The 15427-nt window shown below is 41.7% G+C and overlaps 1 protein-coding gene across 2 annotated transcripts in view; it reads left to right on the plus strand.

Moving 5' to 3' along the window:
- Positions 1-227: 227 nt before the first annotated feature.
- The window catches only part of MAP3K1 (mitogen-activated protein kinase kinase kinase 1), a 75169-nt gene continuing 59969 nt past the window's right edge, over positions 228-15427 (plus strand). Inside the window, exon 1 of one of the 2 annotated variants that reach the window (XM_035014448.1) lies at positions 228-713. In XM_035014448.1, coding sequence (XP_034870339.1) covers positions 232-713 — 482 coding nt within the window. In that variant the 5' untranslated portion in view covers positions 228-231. Of the gene's footprint in view, positions 714-1317; positions 1778-15427 lie in introns of those variants that run through there. The other variant, XM_035014449.1, reaches the window with a different exon arrangement.

Genomic DNA, 15427 nt, shown 5'->3' on the forward strand with positions numbered 1-15427 from the left:
CACTCCTTCCACCTGCTCCCCGCCATCCCACCCCCACCCCCACGCCCCCGGGCCGGAGCCGGTGCGCCTGCCAGACCGTCCAGGCCAAGCACCCGGCGGGCCCTGCTCACGCAGTTGGCGCAGGCGGCTCTACGCTAGCGGCGCAGCGCCCGCCGGTCCGCCCTCCCCCTGCGCTCTCCCCGCCCCCTCCCTCCCTCGCAGGGGCCGAGCGAATGTAGCCCGCGAGAGAAAATGGCGGCGGCGGCGGGGAATCGCGCCTCGTCGTCGGGATTCCCGGGCGCCGGGGCGGCGAGCCCCGAGGCGGGCGGCGGCGGAGGGGCTCTCAAGGCGAGCAGCGCGCCCGCGGCAGCCGCGGGACTGCTGCGGGAGGCGGGCAGCGGGGGCCGCGAGCGGGCTGACTGGCGGCGGCGGCAGCTGCGCAAAGTGCGGAGTGTGGAGCTGGACCAGCTGCCGGAGCCGCCGCTCTTCCTCGCCGCCTCGCCGTCGTCCTCTTCCACTTCCCCGTCGCCGGAGCCCTCGGAAGCGGCGGCGGGCGGGAGCGGTTTCCAGCCTGTGGCGGTGCCGCAGTCTCACGGAGCCGCGAACCGTGGCGGCGCCCACCCTCTGGAGCCCGCGGCCGCACAGGACAGCGGCGCCCCGAGCCCCGCGGGGGCCGAGCCCGGGGAGAAGCGGACGCCCGCCGCCGAGGCGCCTCCTGCAGCGGCCCCCGCCGGGTGAGCAGCGAGGCCGGGACGCGACGAGGACTTGGGGGGCGGGCGGACAGACGAGGGCAATGAATGAACCCCGGGCACCGCGCACTGCGTCCCGGGGCTCCGCGCAGCGAGGCTGCGCGCCGCTCGCCGGGATCCGAGCCCTCGGGCACCCCCTTTGACCCCTCCGGCGTCGGGCGGCGGCCCGGACCTGGCCTGGGGGACGGAACGGGGACCCGGGGCGGGACGTGCCGGAGAGTTTGTTATTGTTTGCAGACATGTGACAGGCGTGCGAGCCGCGCTGCAGGGACCCGTTGAGATAAGGTGTGGGGCCCCGGGCTGGCTTTGTGGGGCTCCCGGAATCGGGACTCTGAGGTGACCCGGCGCGGGACCCTGGCGCTGCCTAGGGGCTGGGCTGGGCGGCGGCGCCCCCAGATGAGAGTCCCGGGATCGCTGGGGGTGAGGCCCGAGCCTGCAGACAGGCGGTGGTCAAAAAAGGGGCGGGGTGGGTGCGGAGCCCAGCCTTAGGCCGGGTAGGGGGGCTGGGGCGTCGGGAAACGCCGTGAGGTACACCGGACCTTGACAGGCAGAGCCCCTCGTCAGGTACCCGGGCCCGCCCGGGAGCCGGCCGTAGGCGGTACGGCCGCGGGGCGCTCGGGGTGGAAGGCTCTGTAACGCCTGTCAAAGCGGTGTGGGCGGGCGGGCGAGCGGGCGGGCTACAAACCCGGGGACTTGGAATATTTTAGGACTTGGGTTTTCTCATTGCGTCCCTCAGGGGCTCTACATGTTCTTGGGAATGCGCGCAGCGCCACTAAAACTTGAGTGACTTCTGTTTGGAGTTTGAATTTGGCCTTTGAAGTTTGCATTTGGCGGAGTGGTGTAAGAGCCAGGACCGGATGTGTCAGCCATTCAGTTTCAAAGCAGTGGTGACTGCTCCCCGCAGCCTCTCCGGCGTGGCTGGGGACCGCGGCTGGGGTGCGGTGCTTCCTGCTCGTGCAGCTGCGCGGGCTACCCGCCGGCTGCGGGATTCCGGGGACCACAGTGCAGTGGGCTTCGGCTCAGATAGTCCTACGTGCCTATGCATTACGGTACGTGTAAGGTAACAGACCAGCCGTTCTTGGCCTGACACTTTGTTGGCAACTGGAAATCTTTATGTTAAAGGAAATTCTTTTAAGTGTGACAGTCGTAATCCTTGTTTTTAGGAAATCTGACTAGTGTTTGCACAGCGTAGTCTTGATGAGTATTTTGAGTTGCTGGAAATGTTTTCGTGATAGTTAACCATTGCCCTGTAGAGTTTCCTGACCTTTATTCTGGGTATTTTAAAGACTGTGTCTTATATTTGTTTCCCTTGTGAGACGAATTTGACAATAGGAATCCTTGGTTTGGGTTAATTATCTAAAGTGCTTTGGCACTTTCTGAGCTTGATATTTTTATTTATTTAAAACCACAGTTCATTTATTACCAGGAAGTTGCACACCCCACCAAAAAACAAAAAACAGAAAACCCTAAAAATTATGGTCAACACTGTGCCATGGCAATCTCGAGAGGAAAGGAGATTTGTGGCTGTGATAGTTATCTGTGTGTGCACTTGTAAATATAAGTTAGTGTTACAAGAGCTAAGTTTCTCTACACTTTCCTGCTTCTGTCAAGATTGGATTAAAACCTCACTAGAATAATTCTTTGAAGGCAGTTAGTACTACAAATGAGCTCCAGATAAAAATATTAAACCTTAAATTTTAGAAGTTAATTTTATCTGTTCTTATGAGAGCAACTTTTTGAATACAGTAAATAATTTAGTGTCAGCATTCTAGTCCTGTTGATGAGCTATGACTACAGTAGAGGAGCAACCACTGTAAAAATAATGTATAGAAGTTGTTTAGAGTTGCCTCCACACAAAATAAGACTAAGGTGGAGGCAGATAGAATTGAGGAACTGAGTAACCCATGTTTAATTTTTGCATGTTATAATATAGGTGGTTTTGCCCTCTTAGTTGAAGGAGTGGATTATAATGCAGTGTGTGAAATAAGGAGCTAATCAGCATAATCATTTTTAAAAAATGAATTTCACTAGCCAGAATGCTGTTTATTCACCCCAAATGTAATACCTACAGACTTCGTTTATAGTAAAATGTTGATTCTCTAAGCTTGAAAATACAGTGATTTTTCCTTCTAGTTCCTTGTCTGTGGGGTTGAAGTTCATTTGCATCTATTGGTATAAATACTTTGATTATAAAGAGTTCAGTGAACTTTACATTTTACTTTTTTGACAGTAGTTTCATTTGTACTTTCTGGAGAAAAATATAGCACTGAGATTTTGAAGTATTTTAATGTTTCAGGAGTACTATGGGTCTGGAGTTCCCTTCTGTCTAAAGACCTGTTGTATTTTTAAAAGAGTTCTATGATTTTTAATTTCAGAATTTCCTTCAGTTTTTTTGATCTTTAGATGTAGAAACTGTTCTGAAAATGTGGAAAATAAATTTGTGAAGTATAAATTGTGTAAGTTATATTCATATTAAAAATAAAAGATTTTATGTCTGTCCCTCTCCTTTAGGGTAATAATTGAAATCAATGAAGTTTTGTGCCTGTAAGTGCCGCCCAAGGGTTTGGAATTTTAACTTATATTACAGAATTAGGAACTTTTTCTTCCTATTTATTGTTTCTGAAGAAAAATTACAGTGTTACTTTCCATTGAACAGGCTGTTGTGAGTTTGGTAGATATAATTACTCTATCCTATTTTTGTAACTTAAAAAAACCCTATCAATTTGCTGGCCCCATGAAAGAACAAGATATGCTGTACTTGTTAATGTTAGTTTTTGTTTAAAACTAAAGCCATTTCATAGGCTGCTTTTATATCCTCATATAGCCCCCAGCTTTCACTTCCTTTTAGAAGCTGCTAGGTTAAAAATATAATTTAGTGACTTTTTACTAGAGGAGATATAGGAACATTATTATCTAAAAATAAGTTGTAAAAAATTAAGTTGGTGATTTTATGAAACAATAGAAGTAGTTACATAAGGTAACTTATGTGAATGTGTAAGTTTCATAGTTATGAATTGTCTACAAATTCTGTTTTAAATCAGGTAAGAACATTAATGCATTCTTCATTATACTTAACCTTATTAAATGTAATTCTGAAAGAAAAATATCAGAGCTATAGTTGTTGCCAACTTTTGTTTTATTTTCATATCTGATTTTGGCAAGGGTGACTGGTTAACCAACATTCCTTAATGTATGATTTCCAGTACATTATAATAACTCCATTTGTTAGATACAAAAACCAGGAAGTAGCCCTGTTCATTGATACTCTTTCCTGTCTTCTATAGCACCTCCAGCATATGTTGCATGTCTTAGAAATGGTCACTGACTTACTGACTTGAAGATTTCAAAACATAGAAAGAAAGGAGTGTTCTTTGTTTTGAAGAGAGCAAAATAACCAGCTACAGCTTGCCTAGGCTGTCTGCTCATCAGTCCTTGACACTGGCTATAAGCATTCCAGAAGAAGAAATAATGGGGTGGCAAGGCAGTTAATGGTGAATGGATTCCCCTGAGGGAAAATATAGGGCATTCAGAAGTACTCTGAGTGAGAAAGGACAACTTTTGCATTTGTTACCCATTTTCTTGGGTTGAGAGGTATTTCTCTATAAAGAAGGCAATAGAAAAACGTGGCATGGAACAGTAATGGTCTCCAGAGGCTGCTTCAGAACTACACTATATTGCACCTCTAACCTTGGGAACACTTTGCCTATGGTGGTTTTCCTCAGTCCTTTCCTCTTTTTATATCCTAAGTCAAAAGTTAGAGCTACTTAAAAATGTAAATGGGTAGAAGATTAATGTGAGGAAATGTGCAGTTTTAGGAACAGACCCAACAAATAATTTAAGAACATTTTTAAACATGAAAGAAGTAACCAGGAACAGAATTAAAGTAAATGGTTCGTTGCAAAACAGTGAGATTAGTCAGGTGCTCTTCTTACAGCAAGATTATAAGAGGATTTTAGCTGTGGCTAAAACATGTTCATTGAGTATACAGATATGTTTGGATTCCTTTTATGTAGTCACCTTTCTTGCCTTCTGCAGGTCAGGCCAGTTGTATATAGTATCTCATTTCATTATCACTACAGCCCTCCAAGGCATTGTAATTTCTGTTTTCAAGAGAGGGAAACTCATTTGTGATGCTAAAGCTCTGTGATCACATAACTAGAAGACAGAGCCAGGTCAGTCTGACTCCACAGTTCATTTCTTTCCACCATCTATGCTGCTTTTATTTTTCCAAATTAATAATTAAATTGATAATTTTTAAGGAGGAATTTGTTCTGCAGGAGTCATAATAAACATAATAGGTCTCTACCCAGTGCCATTGCCAATATATTTGTCTCTTTATATGTATATACTGCATAGCTTTCTGTAACTGGCCTTGTATATGTAATACAAGTAGACTGTACTTAGATCACCTTATTGTGTTAGGCAAGGAGAATAATTGATTCACGTTGAGTGTTAGATTTTTTTGATTTGTGCTGTATTATAAGTGGAGGGAATTAAAGAAGGTGAAATTAACATCACTCATGAATCTTAATCATCACACATGGAGAGAAATTCTTCCAGTACAGTTGTACCCTGCTCCTTTATTATTTTTTATTTCATTCGTCCAAGGTTTACAGATCTCTACAAGATGATGGTCTGGGTAGTAGAGAAAAAGATCATTGATGCATGGCCTCTGTTTCTCTTGGTAGGTTCTAGTATGAACGTGTTTAACAGTACTATATTAAGTGCTTTAAGAGAGATGGGAATACAGAGAAACTCCCAGATTAAAAACTAGTGCCCTGAGTCTCATCTACAATCTTCCACACTATATTCCTATAGTGAATACAGTGTTATCTCCCTAACTTCCTGAGGAATTAATTGGCCTTCCAGGCTAGTAGTTAAGGGTGGTGCCTTTGTTCTGCTTTCTGCTTGTATGTTTGGGCTGCTAGTTTTTGCTCCTTTACTTTGGTCTCTTTCCCCTTTCTTAGGACAGGTATATGCTGTAGTTTTTCTATTTCCAGAGTAATGGAAAAAGGAATCTAGATATAGATTAGTTTCAAACTATTTCTGCCTACGCTCTTAAGAGGAATATGTACGGAACTGCGAGTTCAGATGTGTTTTTTTTTTCTTTCTTGAAAGAGAACATTAAAAGGGGGTATGGAGAGCAAGGAACTCAATATATACCAATGGTGGTTTTAAAATTTAGTCTTTATTATTAGTAACAGCAACTCTGCTAGTTAAGAAAACGTTAGGGGATGCCTGGGTGGCTCAGTCGGTTAAGCATCTGCCTTCGGCTCAGGTCATGATCCCAGGTTCCTGGGATGGAGTTCCTCATGGGGCTCCTTATTCAGCAGGGAGCCTGCTTCTCCCTCTGCCTGCCACTCCCCCTGCTTGTGCATGCTCTCTCTCTCTGACAAATAAATAAATAAAATCTTAAAAAAAAAAAAAGAAAGAAAACGTTAGGAAATGTCACATATGCTCTAGAATGTAAGATAATCAAAAAAATATCCTTATATTCATTTACTCTATGGCATATCATAGTTGGTTTAGTTAGGTATGTTTAGGTATGGAAGGGAGTTCTGTATTGTTAGTGATTGAATCCTTTGGAATACCAGTCTGGTTAGTTTGGTTTAATAGATTGAGATGTCAGAGTGCCAAGAACTGTTAAGTTATTAATACCCACCAAGCATATATTTCTGAGTACAGTCTGACACCCAGGAATTATTAATGAGGCCATCGGACCTCTTGAAGACTGGGGGAAGTCCTTGGAGCTTACACAGTGCTGTAGTTAGTGCATTAACTAAGTTTATCACATGAAAATATAGTGATGATGAGTGTATATGGAATAAGGAGAGAGTAGATACTGGGTGGAGACTTTGCCCTGACAAATAGACATGATCATTACCTTTTGTTATTGCCTAAATAGTCACTTAACTGATATATTATCAAATAATCTTCAACTGGTCCTACAGCATTCTGATACTAAATATCCGTTATTAACAAATGAGGAACTCTGTCTTACTATTTATTCCACTGCCTAGTACCTAGACTAGTGTCTGACACCCATGAATATTAGGTGCCCATAAATGTTAGGATGAATTAATTTTCCCGAAGTGGTTATTTTTAAATTACTATATCTGAAGATTACAATTTACTTTGATGTGATTTTAATCATCGTCTAGTTTAAGGCAAGTTTTGAAGGTAAGAACTGTTTCTTATGTTGATAGTAGCAGTAGGTGGTATTTAGCAGTCAGTGGTTGATAATATTGACTGATTTTATATAACGTAAAACTTAAAATAATTATTTTAATAGCTAAGTGTAGTTACAAAGTAATTAGAGTCATGCTCAAACTGTCAAATACTGAGAAAATTGAGTTTCTGATACTTGAAGTAACTAGTTATTGGGCTAATGGGTAACCTTCCTGATTTTCTTCTTAACCTTGGCAGTTCTTCCTTGGTGGCCCATCATCACCCTCTGGAACATAAATATTAAAAGATCCTTAGGGTGATCCTAGGGCCTCTGTCATTTTGTCTTCTCCATTCCCACCATTAATGCCTCTAGATAGTTATTGACCATTCACAAGTGATTGCAGAATTTGTTTTCCTAGCCATGACCTTTCCTAAACTCCAGACCTACACCTAACTGTGTGACATAGCCATACTCAGATATCTAAAATAAAATTCAGGGTTTTCCCTACACCTTGTCCTACTAATATATTCTCTGCTCATGAAATGGCAGAACCAGAACCTAGGAGTTACCCTTGACCACTCCTTGTATTTAGTCCACCATCAGAGCCTGGGGATTTGACCCCGTTACCACATCCCAAGGCCAGACTTGGATGGTCTCTTACTTGGACTGATGTAGTAGCCTCCTGACTTGCTCCCTGTAGCCTCCTTTCTCCCTTCCCATCTGTTCTCCATATTATATGGCCAGAGTGATCATTTTAAAATGTTAATCTGATTATAACAATGTTCCTCTAGAAAAGTAAGTAAGATTAAGTATAAAAACTTTCAAAAGCTTGCCATTTGGTTAAAGACCAGAGAATCCTTATCATGCCCTACTCAATCCCTGCCCTGTCTGGCCCTTGCTGCCTCTCCAGGCTCATCTCAAATCACACTTGCCCTTGTTCTCTGCAGGATTGCCTTCTTTCATTTCTTCAAACTCAGCACACCACCTCCTGCCATAGGGCTTTGGCATGCACTGCATGCTCCCTCTGCTGGAACACTTTCCCCAGTCCCAAGTCAGCACTTCATTGTTCGTATCTTAGCCCCCTGATAGCTCTTCAGGGAAGCTCTTCCCTGATCTCCCAGACTGGCTTCACAGCACAGTGTCCTTACTCTCAGTGTTGTGATTTTACATTTGTTATCTCATCTGATAAATGGCTGTCTTCTCCAGAAGACTGTAAGACCTGAGTGGGCAGTGCCTGTGGCTGGATAGCGACCCAGCACCTAGCAAAATGCCTGGCCCATAGTTGCCCGTTGGTAAATATTTGTGGAATAAATGAGTAAGGATAATAATGACCTGAAAAGTTCAACCTCATAGATCATTTGTTTAACACCTTTGGGCAGACGTAGTCTAGGTCCTAGCTGAGACAGGATTACACAGCAAAAGCCTAGATGATTGGTGTGGCCTAATTCTCAGTTTGTGATAGATTCATTGGGAGGTATCTGGACTGTAAGACTGCCAAGTGCCTTGAGTGAGGTAGGACAGCTTAATGTGGCATGGAGGAAATAGCTATATAGTAGTCCATGCCTCCCCTTTCCATGGTTTCACTTTCTGAGGCTTTGGTTACCTGCGGTCAGTCACGGTCTGAAAGCAGATGATCCTCCTCCTGACACATCATCAGAAGGTCATTAGTAGTTTAATGCTTCATCACAATGCCTACGTCATTCACCTCACTTCATGTCATTGTGTAGCCATTTTATCATGTTACATCATCACAAGAAGGGTGAGTGCTGTACAGTAAGATTTTGAGAGTGACCACCATTCACATAACTTTTTAAAAAGTATATTGCAATAATTGTTCTATTTTATCAGTTATTGTTACTCTCTTACTGTGCCTAATTTATAAATTAAACTTTATCATAGGTATGTATGTATAGGAAAAAACATTGTATATATAGGGTTTGGGACTATCTGTGGTTTCAGGCATCACCTGGGGTCTTGCAATGTGTCCCTAGTGGATAAGGGGAGACTGCTGTACTGCGTGATAATCTGCTATAGGTTTGAAGAGTTTACTATCTGTATGTGATTCTTTTGCACTTACTAGGGAGGTGAAAATGGGTGTGTATGTATATTTATGTATATATGATATCTATACTCAGGTTCATATTCATATATACATAAATATATACATAAAGGTTATGCATTATTATGATTCATTTTTTCAAATTCTCAGAATGTTATATAAGCTCAAGATGCCATTTTAGGGTTTTTGTCCCTTGAGTATTTATTTGAGTATATTTATGTATATATGAGTATAAATATGCTCAAAAAGGTGTTATGCATTAATGTAATTGTTCTCTTTCAAGTACTTACTTATAATGTAAACTTAAAATACCACTTCTGGGATTCTTGTCCCAATAACCCTACTGTCATGCAAAATTAATTTTTTATTAATATAAATTCATCTTGGAGTAAATAGAAGTTCACGTTTGCATTGAAGAAAAGATTTGCTAAGCAAATACTGTATGAAATTTTAGGAACCAAGAGGCCACGTAACAGAAAACACTTTAAAGTTTACTGGTGGTAACTAAATCCTACAGCCTCCCTTATCTAGAACATGGTTTAGTACTAAGAAGTAAGGAAAAAAGGCTCTCAGCCGCCAAAGGGCCTGTAACGAAATCTGTCCTTTGAAGTTCTTTGATTTTACGCTTAACAAGAGTTTCAAGGGCATTGGCTCAGGATTCACTGACACTTATTTAAGATATTATTCTTGTGGTCTTGTCCATTTGGTGTCCCCAACACACAGTGATCAAAAGCAGCCAATTAGAAAGACTAGCAGTACGAGGAAGAGACAGGTTCCCTGATGGCCGCAGTATAGACAGAGAGACTTGACAGCAGGAGAGGAGAGGGAGGGAGAAGAGGACATCACAGCATTGCTGTCAGGGGACACCTGGTGTGGGAACATTCATTTCCACATATCTGGATAGCTTCTCAGATTATAGATTTATTAAATGACAGAACTTTCCACATTACTTTTTGGGTACCAGTTTCCTTATGTAGAATGAGTGTGATCAGGATTGTTTGTTTTTATAATGGCGAGTGTGGCTCATCATTACAAGCTTGTGTTTCTGTTTACTCAGTGAACTGAATTAGAAGGCCTATTATATTTTAAGTAGGATTTCCATTCGAGATAGTTGTAGAAAGTATTTTGATCCTCAAAATGGTAAGTTCTAAGTTACCTAGAAGAGGTAGTCCTATGGCCTTGAATAAATGAAGTGTTCTTTAGAATTGCATAAAATTGGAGGGTACTCAGTAGAAATGTCGTGTGGATTGTCTGTATGGGAAAATCTTTTTTGCTTTATTTGTGGGACCGAGTCATTTTATACCCTGCAGTTTCTTTAAGATGCTTATTAATCACCACCACTGGTATACACTGACCTTTGTCCTAGTGAGACTGTGAGGAGTCAGGCAGTAAGCTCCAACTTTGTAACATTGATCAAGTTACTTGATGACTGCAAGTTTTTTGGTTTAATTACTTCAAAAACATTCTTCATGTCTGTATGCTCTAAGATGAAGAGTGTTTTGAAACAGACATTTCATTTCTTTTTTCTCCTTCAAGATAATGAGTTGGCTACATCTCTTATTTTCTGGATTTCTGTTAGTATTCTTAAATTCTGCTTGTGTAATAAGTAAGATTCTTTTTTTTTTTAATATTTTATCTATTTATTTGACAGAGAGAGAGAGATAGTGAGAGCAGGAACACAAGCAGGGGGAGTGGGAGAGGGAGAAGCAGGCTTCCCGCCAAGCAGGGAGCTCGATGCGGGGCTCGATCCCAGGACCCTGGGATCATGACCTAAGTCGAAGGCAGACGCTTAACGACTGAGCCACCCAGGCGCCCCATAAGTAAGATTATTTTCATTGAAACTTAAATTTTATAAAAGATGTGACAAATTTATGTAGATATTAATATTCCTGAAAAAGTTTTAGTGTTTTAATCTAAATTTATTTTGAATTTTGAAAATATGTTTCAATTACTCTGGTAATTTATAGTATCAAACCTCATTAATATAATTATTAGACAATCCTCTTGAAAGCAACAGAAGAATTTTTTTTAAAACTTACATCTTTATCATTTAACAAAAAGGACTGTACATTGTAGACTACTATAGGCTTTGCTTTTTTCTTGACAGTATTTTGTTATCTTGATACACATAGAGCTGTCTTTTTAATGACTGAATAATATTCCATCTTATGAATGTCACATCAGCCAGTTTCCTGTTTTTAGACATATATAGTTTGTTTTTGGATTGTTAAATTAAGCTTCAGTGACTACCATTGTATATACATTTTCATATATTTGTGCATCTAGTTCTATAAAACAAATATTCAGAAGTGGAATTGCTGAGTCAAAGGACATGCATATTTAAAATTCGATTCTATAGCTGAAGTGCCCCGTCAAACATTGTACCAGTTTATATTTACCTCACAGTATGTGAGACTGCCCATGGCCCCACATTTTGGCCAACATTGCATATCATCAGTCTTTCATTTTTTGCCAGTTTGGTAGATGAAAGATGGTTTCTTATCCTAATTTACATTTCTTAGCTTTTTAGCATCATTGTACAACTTGTCCTATTTATTATCAGTTTCATATTTTTTGGTATATTTCCTTTCACACGTGAGTAAGAATTGTTTATTTTTTCTTACTGGTTTGTAATCATCCTTTGTATATTAGAATTTTAGCTCTGACATGTATTGGAATTGTTCCCTCCACTTCTGTGTTGTGAGTTACGAATTTCAGTTATAGTATTTTTCCATAAAGAAACTTTAATTATTTTTTCAAATTTCAGTTCTTTCTTTTCATTATTTCTGTCTAGGTCTTAAAGAATGGCCCAGAGATGCAGTGCTGAATTGTACCTAAGAGTACAGATGCATGAATTCTAATCAGAGTTTCACCACTATCAAGTAGGGTAAACCGGACAGTTACTTAGCTTCTTTGCACTTCAGTTTTCTTAGCTGTGACATGAAGATACCACTTCGTAGTTGTTGCAAAGACTGTGTGTTTGTATAGTTCTTCAAACAGTGCTTGGTGCATGGTAAACACTGTATAAGTAATAACTATTATTATTCCCAAGTGCAGAATTATCACAATTCACCAGTGTTTTCTAATATGTTTTATGTATTAAAAAATATATTTTTATATATTTATTTGAGTGAGAGAGAGAGAGCATGCGAGGGGTAGAAGGAAAGGGAGAGAGAATCTCAAGCAGAATCCATGCTGAGCGCAGAGCCTGATGCAGGGCTCAGTCTCACAAGCCTGAGATCAGAATTGAGCCCAAACCAAGAGTTGGATGCTTAACCAACTGAGCCACCCAGGTACCCCTATTTTTATGTATTTTAAAAAAATACTTTAACCTTTGATCTATCTGAAGTTTAAGGGGTGACAGAGGGCTCTAACTTAATTTTTTCCAAATGACTAGGTGTTCCAGCACTGTTAATTGACAAAAAAATCCCCTTTATCATACACTAAATTTTCAAGCATTTGGAAGTTCCCAAGTATATTTCTTTATTCCAGATCTTTTTCTTACACGAGGGGCCTAAACTCCTAAATAATCACATTTCAAGTTTTGTACAAAGATTAAAAGAAAGTCACTGACTAAAGAGAAGGGATATATTAGATTATTAACTATATGTTTGCTGACTCGTTCTGATTAATATTTTGGTTCCTGGAATGTCTTAGCTTCAGTGACAGAACCCTGCATCCAACTGCCTCTGGGATAGCTTCTCTAGAAGGTACAGTCTGGCAGGCACTGCCGCTGCCATGTGTCCAGACTGAATCCCTGTCCTCCCCAGCCTTCCTGTCCTCTCCCTTAGATTTCTTGGTTGTTTGGGATGCCTGTTGGTAATTCCTGCCACCGTCCCCCTAATTACTGTGCTCTTACTCTACTGGCTTTCTCATCTTCAGCATCCAAGCAGTCTCCACTTCCAGTGTTCCCAGTTCTCTGCTAACTTTGGAATCTACACCACAGCTGCTAACCCTGGGTCACACCACTGTCACCTCATCCCAATTCTTGCAAAGCTTCCTTTGTAACTAGTCTCCTGCTTTTAGACATGTCTTCCTGTCTTTTCCCTACACTGCAGTTAGAGTGGGGCTTCTACAATGCAGGTCTGACCGTGACACTTCTGTCCACGAAACTTTCCTTCATCCTCAGAATGAAGTCCAGACTCCTTATTGTAGCTCAGAAGCCTCTGGTGACCAGCTCTGCTCCCCTCTTCACTCCCTCTTCCAGGACACCCTGCTCCAGACATCCATGTTCCTCCATGTTCATATTGTTTTCTCAGCTCGCCCCTTTTTTCTCAGTGTGCTGTTTCCCTTATCTGGAATACTCATTTCATCTCCACTGTGAGATGTTTTTAAATATGTTTTTATTCCCTTTGCAATAAAGAATTATTGGTATTCTACTAAATATAAATGCGGCTATTTGGAGAAGTCAGTACTGTATTGTGAATTCTGGTGAACTCTTTAGAGTTCTTCAGTATCTGAATTAGATTTGCCACTTTTAAACCTCTTCAGTTTTTCCTCTGTCACTGCATACATGGTCATGTCTTACTGAACGGCAGTGTTTACAAAGAGTTGTTTGGAAAGTATACATTATTGTAAAGTGAGTCAGATTTTTCCATTTGTATTAAAATTTCAAAGGTGCAATGTCAGGAAAATATTTTGGTGCCATACAGTGTATTGCTGTCTTTGAGAATAATCCAAGACCATCTCCAGTCAGAGAACAAACATGCTCCAGTGCTGCAAGCGCAGGGCTTGACTGTGTCGGGGCAACATGATCACAAGGTTTACATCGGCTGCCTGGCCTCCTCAGGCAAGGTTCCAGGGAGCTAATGGGCTATAGGAAGACAGGCATGTCAGATGTGGGGTCATTTGAAATCTCTTTTTGTCTGGTCTGTGGCTGTCTCTCTAGAGAAACCAAAGGGCAGAGTAGTGAACATGCCAGGGCGAATGCCCATTGCCAGTGCTCTTATGCCCCCTGATGCCACCACTGTGTGTGCCTTCAGGAGCACTCTGAGTGACTGCTGTGAGCCAGGCACCAAGGTTCTAGGAACCCAGCAGGGATGATGCCTGTGAAGGAGTTTAACAAGGTAACAGGCTACTGATGACAGGGTCTGTGCAGGCCTTCGTCAGCAGGGAGTGAGGCGGGTATAGGGAGGGTATTCTGGGAAATGGGAGGTCCGTGCCAAGTCTCAAAGAATGCAGAGTTGTTAAACAGGTGAAAGGGGCTTGCGGGAGGTTTTATGACCGGGGTGGCAGAGTTTGGGGGAGGAGGCCCTCTGCTGACATGGAGAACTGCAAGTATAATTCAGATAACTCTGTGTGGGTGGAGAGCAGGGTGTAGATGGGGCTCAGGAACGAAGCTGGGGACTGTCCGGAGAGCCATGCAGAGTTCTCTGCTTCCTTATTGCTCCCACTGGCCAGCCCTTAGATCTTTGTGCTTAGGACAAAATAAAAAGCTTTTGTAGTTTGACAGGCAATCACGGTGTGCTAGGAAGTGGGTCAGGAGGCGCAAAGGAGTTACATCAGAGCTGGTGCAAGATAGTCTGCAGCCACAGGTCTTTGCACTGCCAACAGCTCCCACAGTTTCAGAGGTTCACGGATTCAGAGGTATTCTCTTGTAAAACAATTCCATCCACTTTGATCCCGCATGTGGTTTTGGAACTGCCCATTTGTATTTCAGAGACGACACAGTGTAGTGATTAGGAACCTGCGTCCTAAGAGTCAGACCTTTAGCCACTTACTACTATTGGACTCCAGGGAAGTCACTTAACTTCTCTAAATTTCAGATGTTCTACCTCGAAAATGGTGTGAGCGGAGTGATTAGATGAGATAATGAAGCATGATTCTTGACCCAGAAAACTACTCAGTAAACATTAACTGTCAATAACATCACTGCAAGTAACTATGAAGACTCACTAATTAATACTTTGTACAGATAAGGATGAGGTTAAGAGACTCAAGTTTACCTTACTAGTTGCCATTAGTTTAGCAAAGGTAGTGTGTATAGAATATACATCATCTTGAGAGCAAGTTATTTTTCTTCATTATTTTGAAATTATTTGCTAGAATAATGGAAAACACAACCTTCAAAACTGTGTGATGTGGGATAAAGCATATCATTGCTAGTACATAGATCAGGGATCTCATCACTTTGTGAGGACATAAGGCTGGTCTCCTGGGTTTGGTTTTCTCATCTGTGAAAAGAAGAGATTGACTTACATAATCTCTTGGTTCCCTTAAAGCTCTAGCAACTTTCCACTAATTTAATTGGAAAATTACCTCTTGTGACTATATTTAGTTGTAATTATTGAAACAACAATTTATTTTTGAACTTACCACCTCTTGGAATTTTAAACCTGGATATCAACTCTAAGGAGAAATTCAAAGGAGAATTAATGAAGGCTCAGAAAAAAGAAATCATATTTGTTAAATGATGAGAAAATACTTACTTTTTAAAAGCCTATAACTATACTGGGAGGATAGTATTTTACA

This window comes from Mirounga leonina, unplaced genomic scaffold (assembly GCF_011800145.1).
Source record: "Mirounga leonina isolate KUSES-001 unplaced genomic scaffold, KU_Mleo_1.0 Mir_168, whole genome shotgun sequence".
NCBI classification, from domain to species: domain Eukaryota; kingdom Metazoa; phylum Chordata; class Mammalia; order Carnivora; family Phocidae; genus Mirounga; species Mirounga leonina.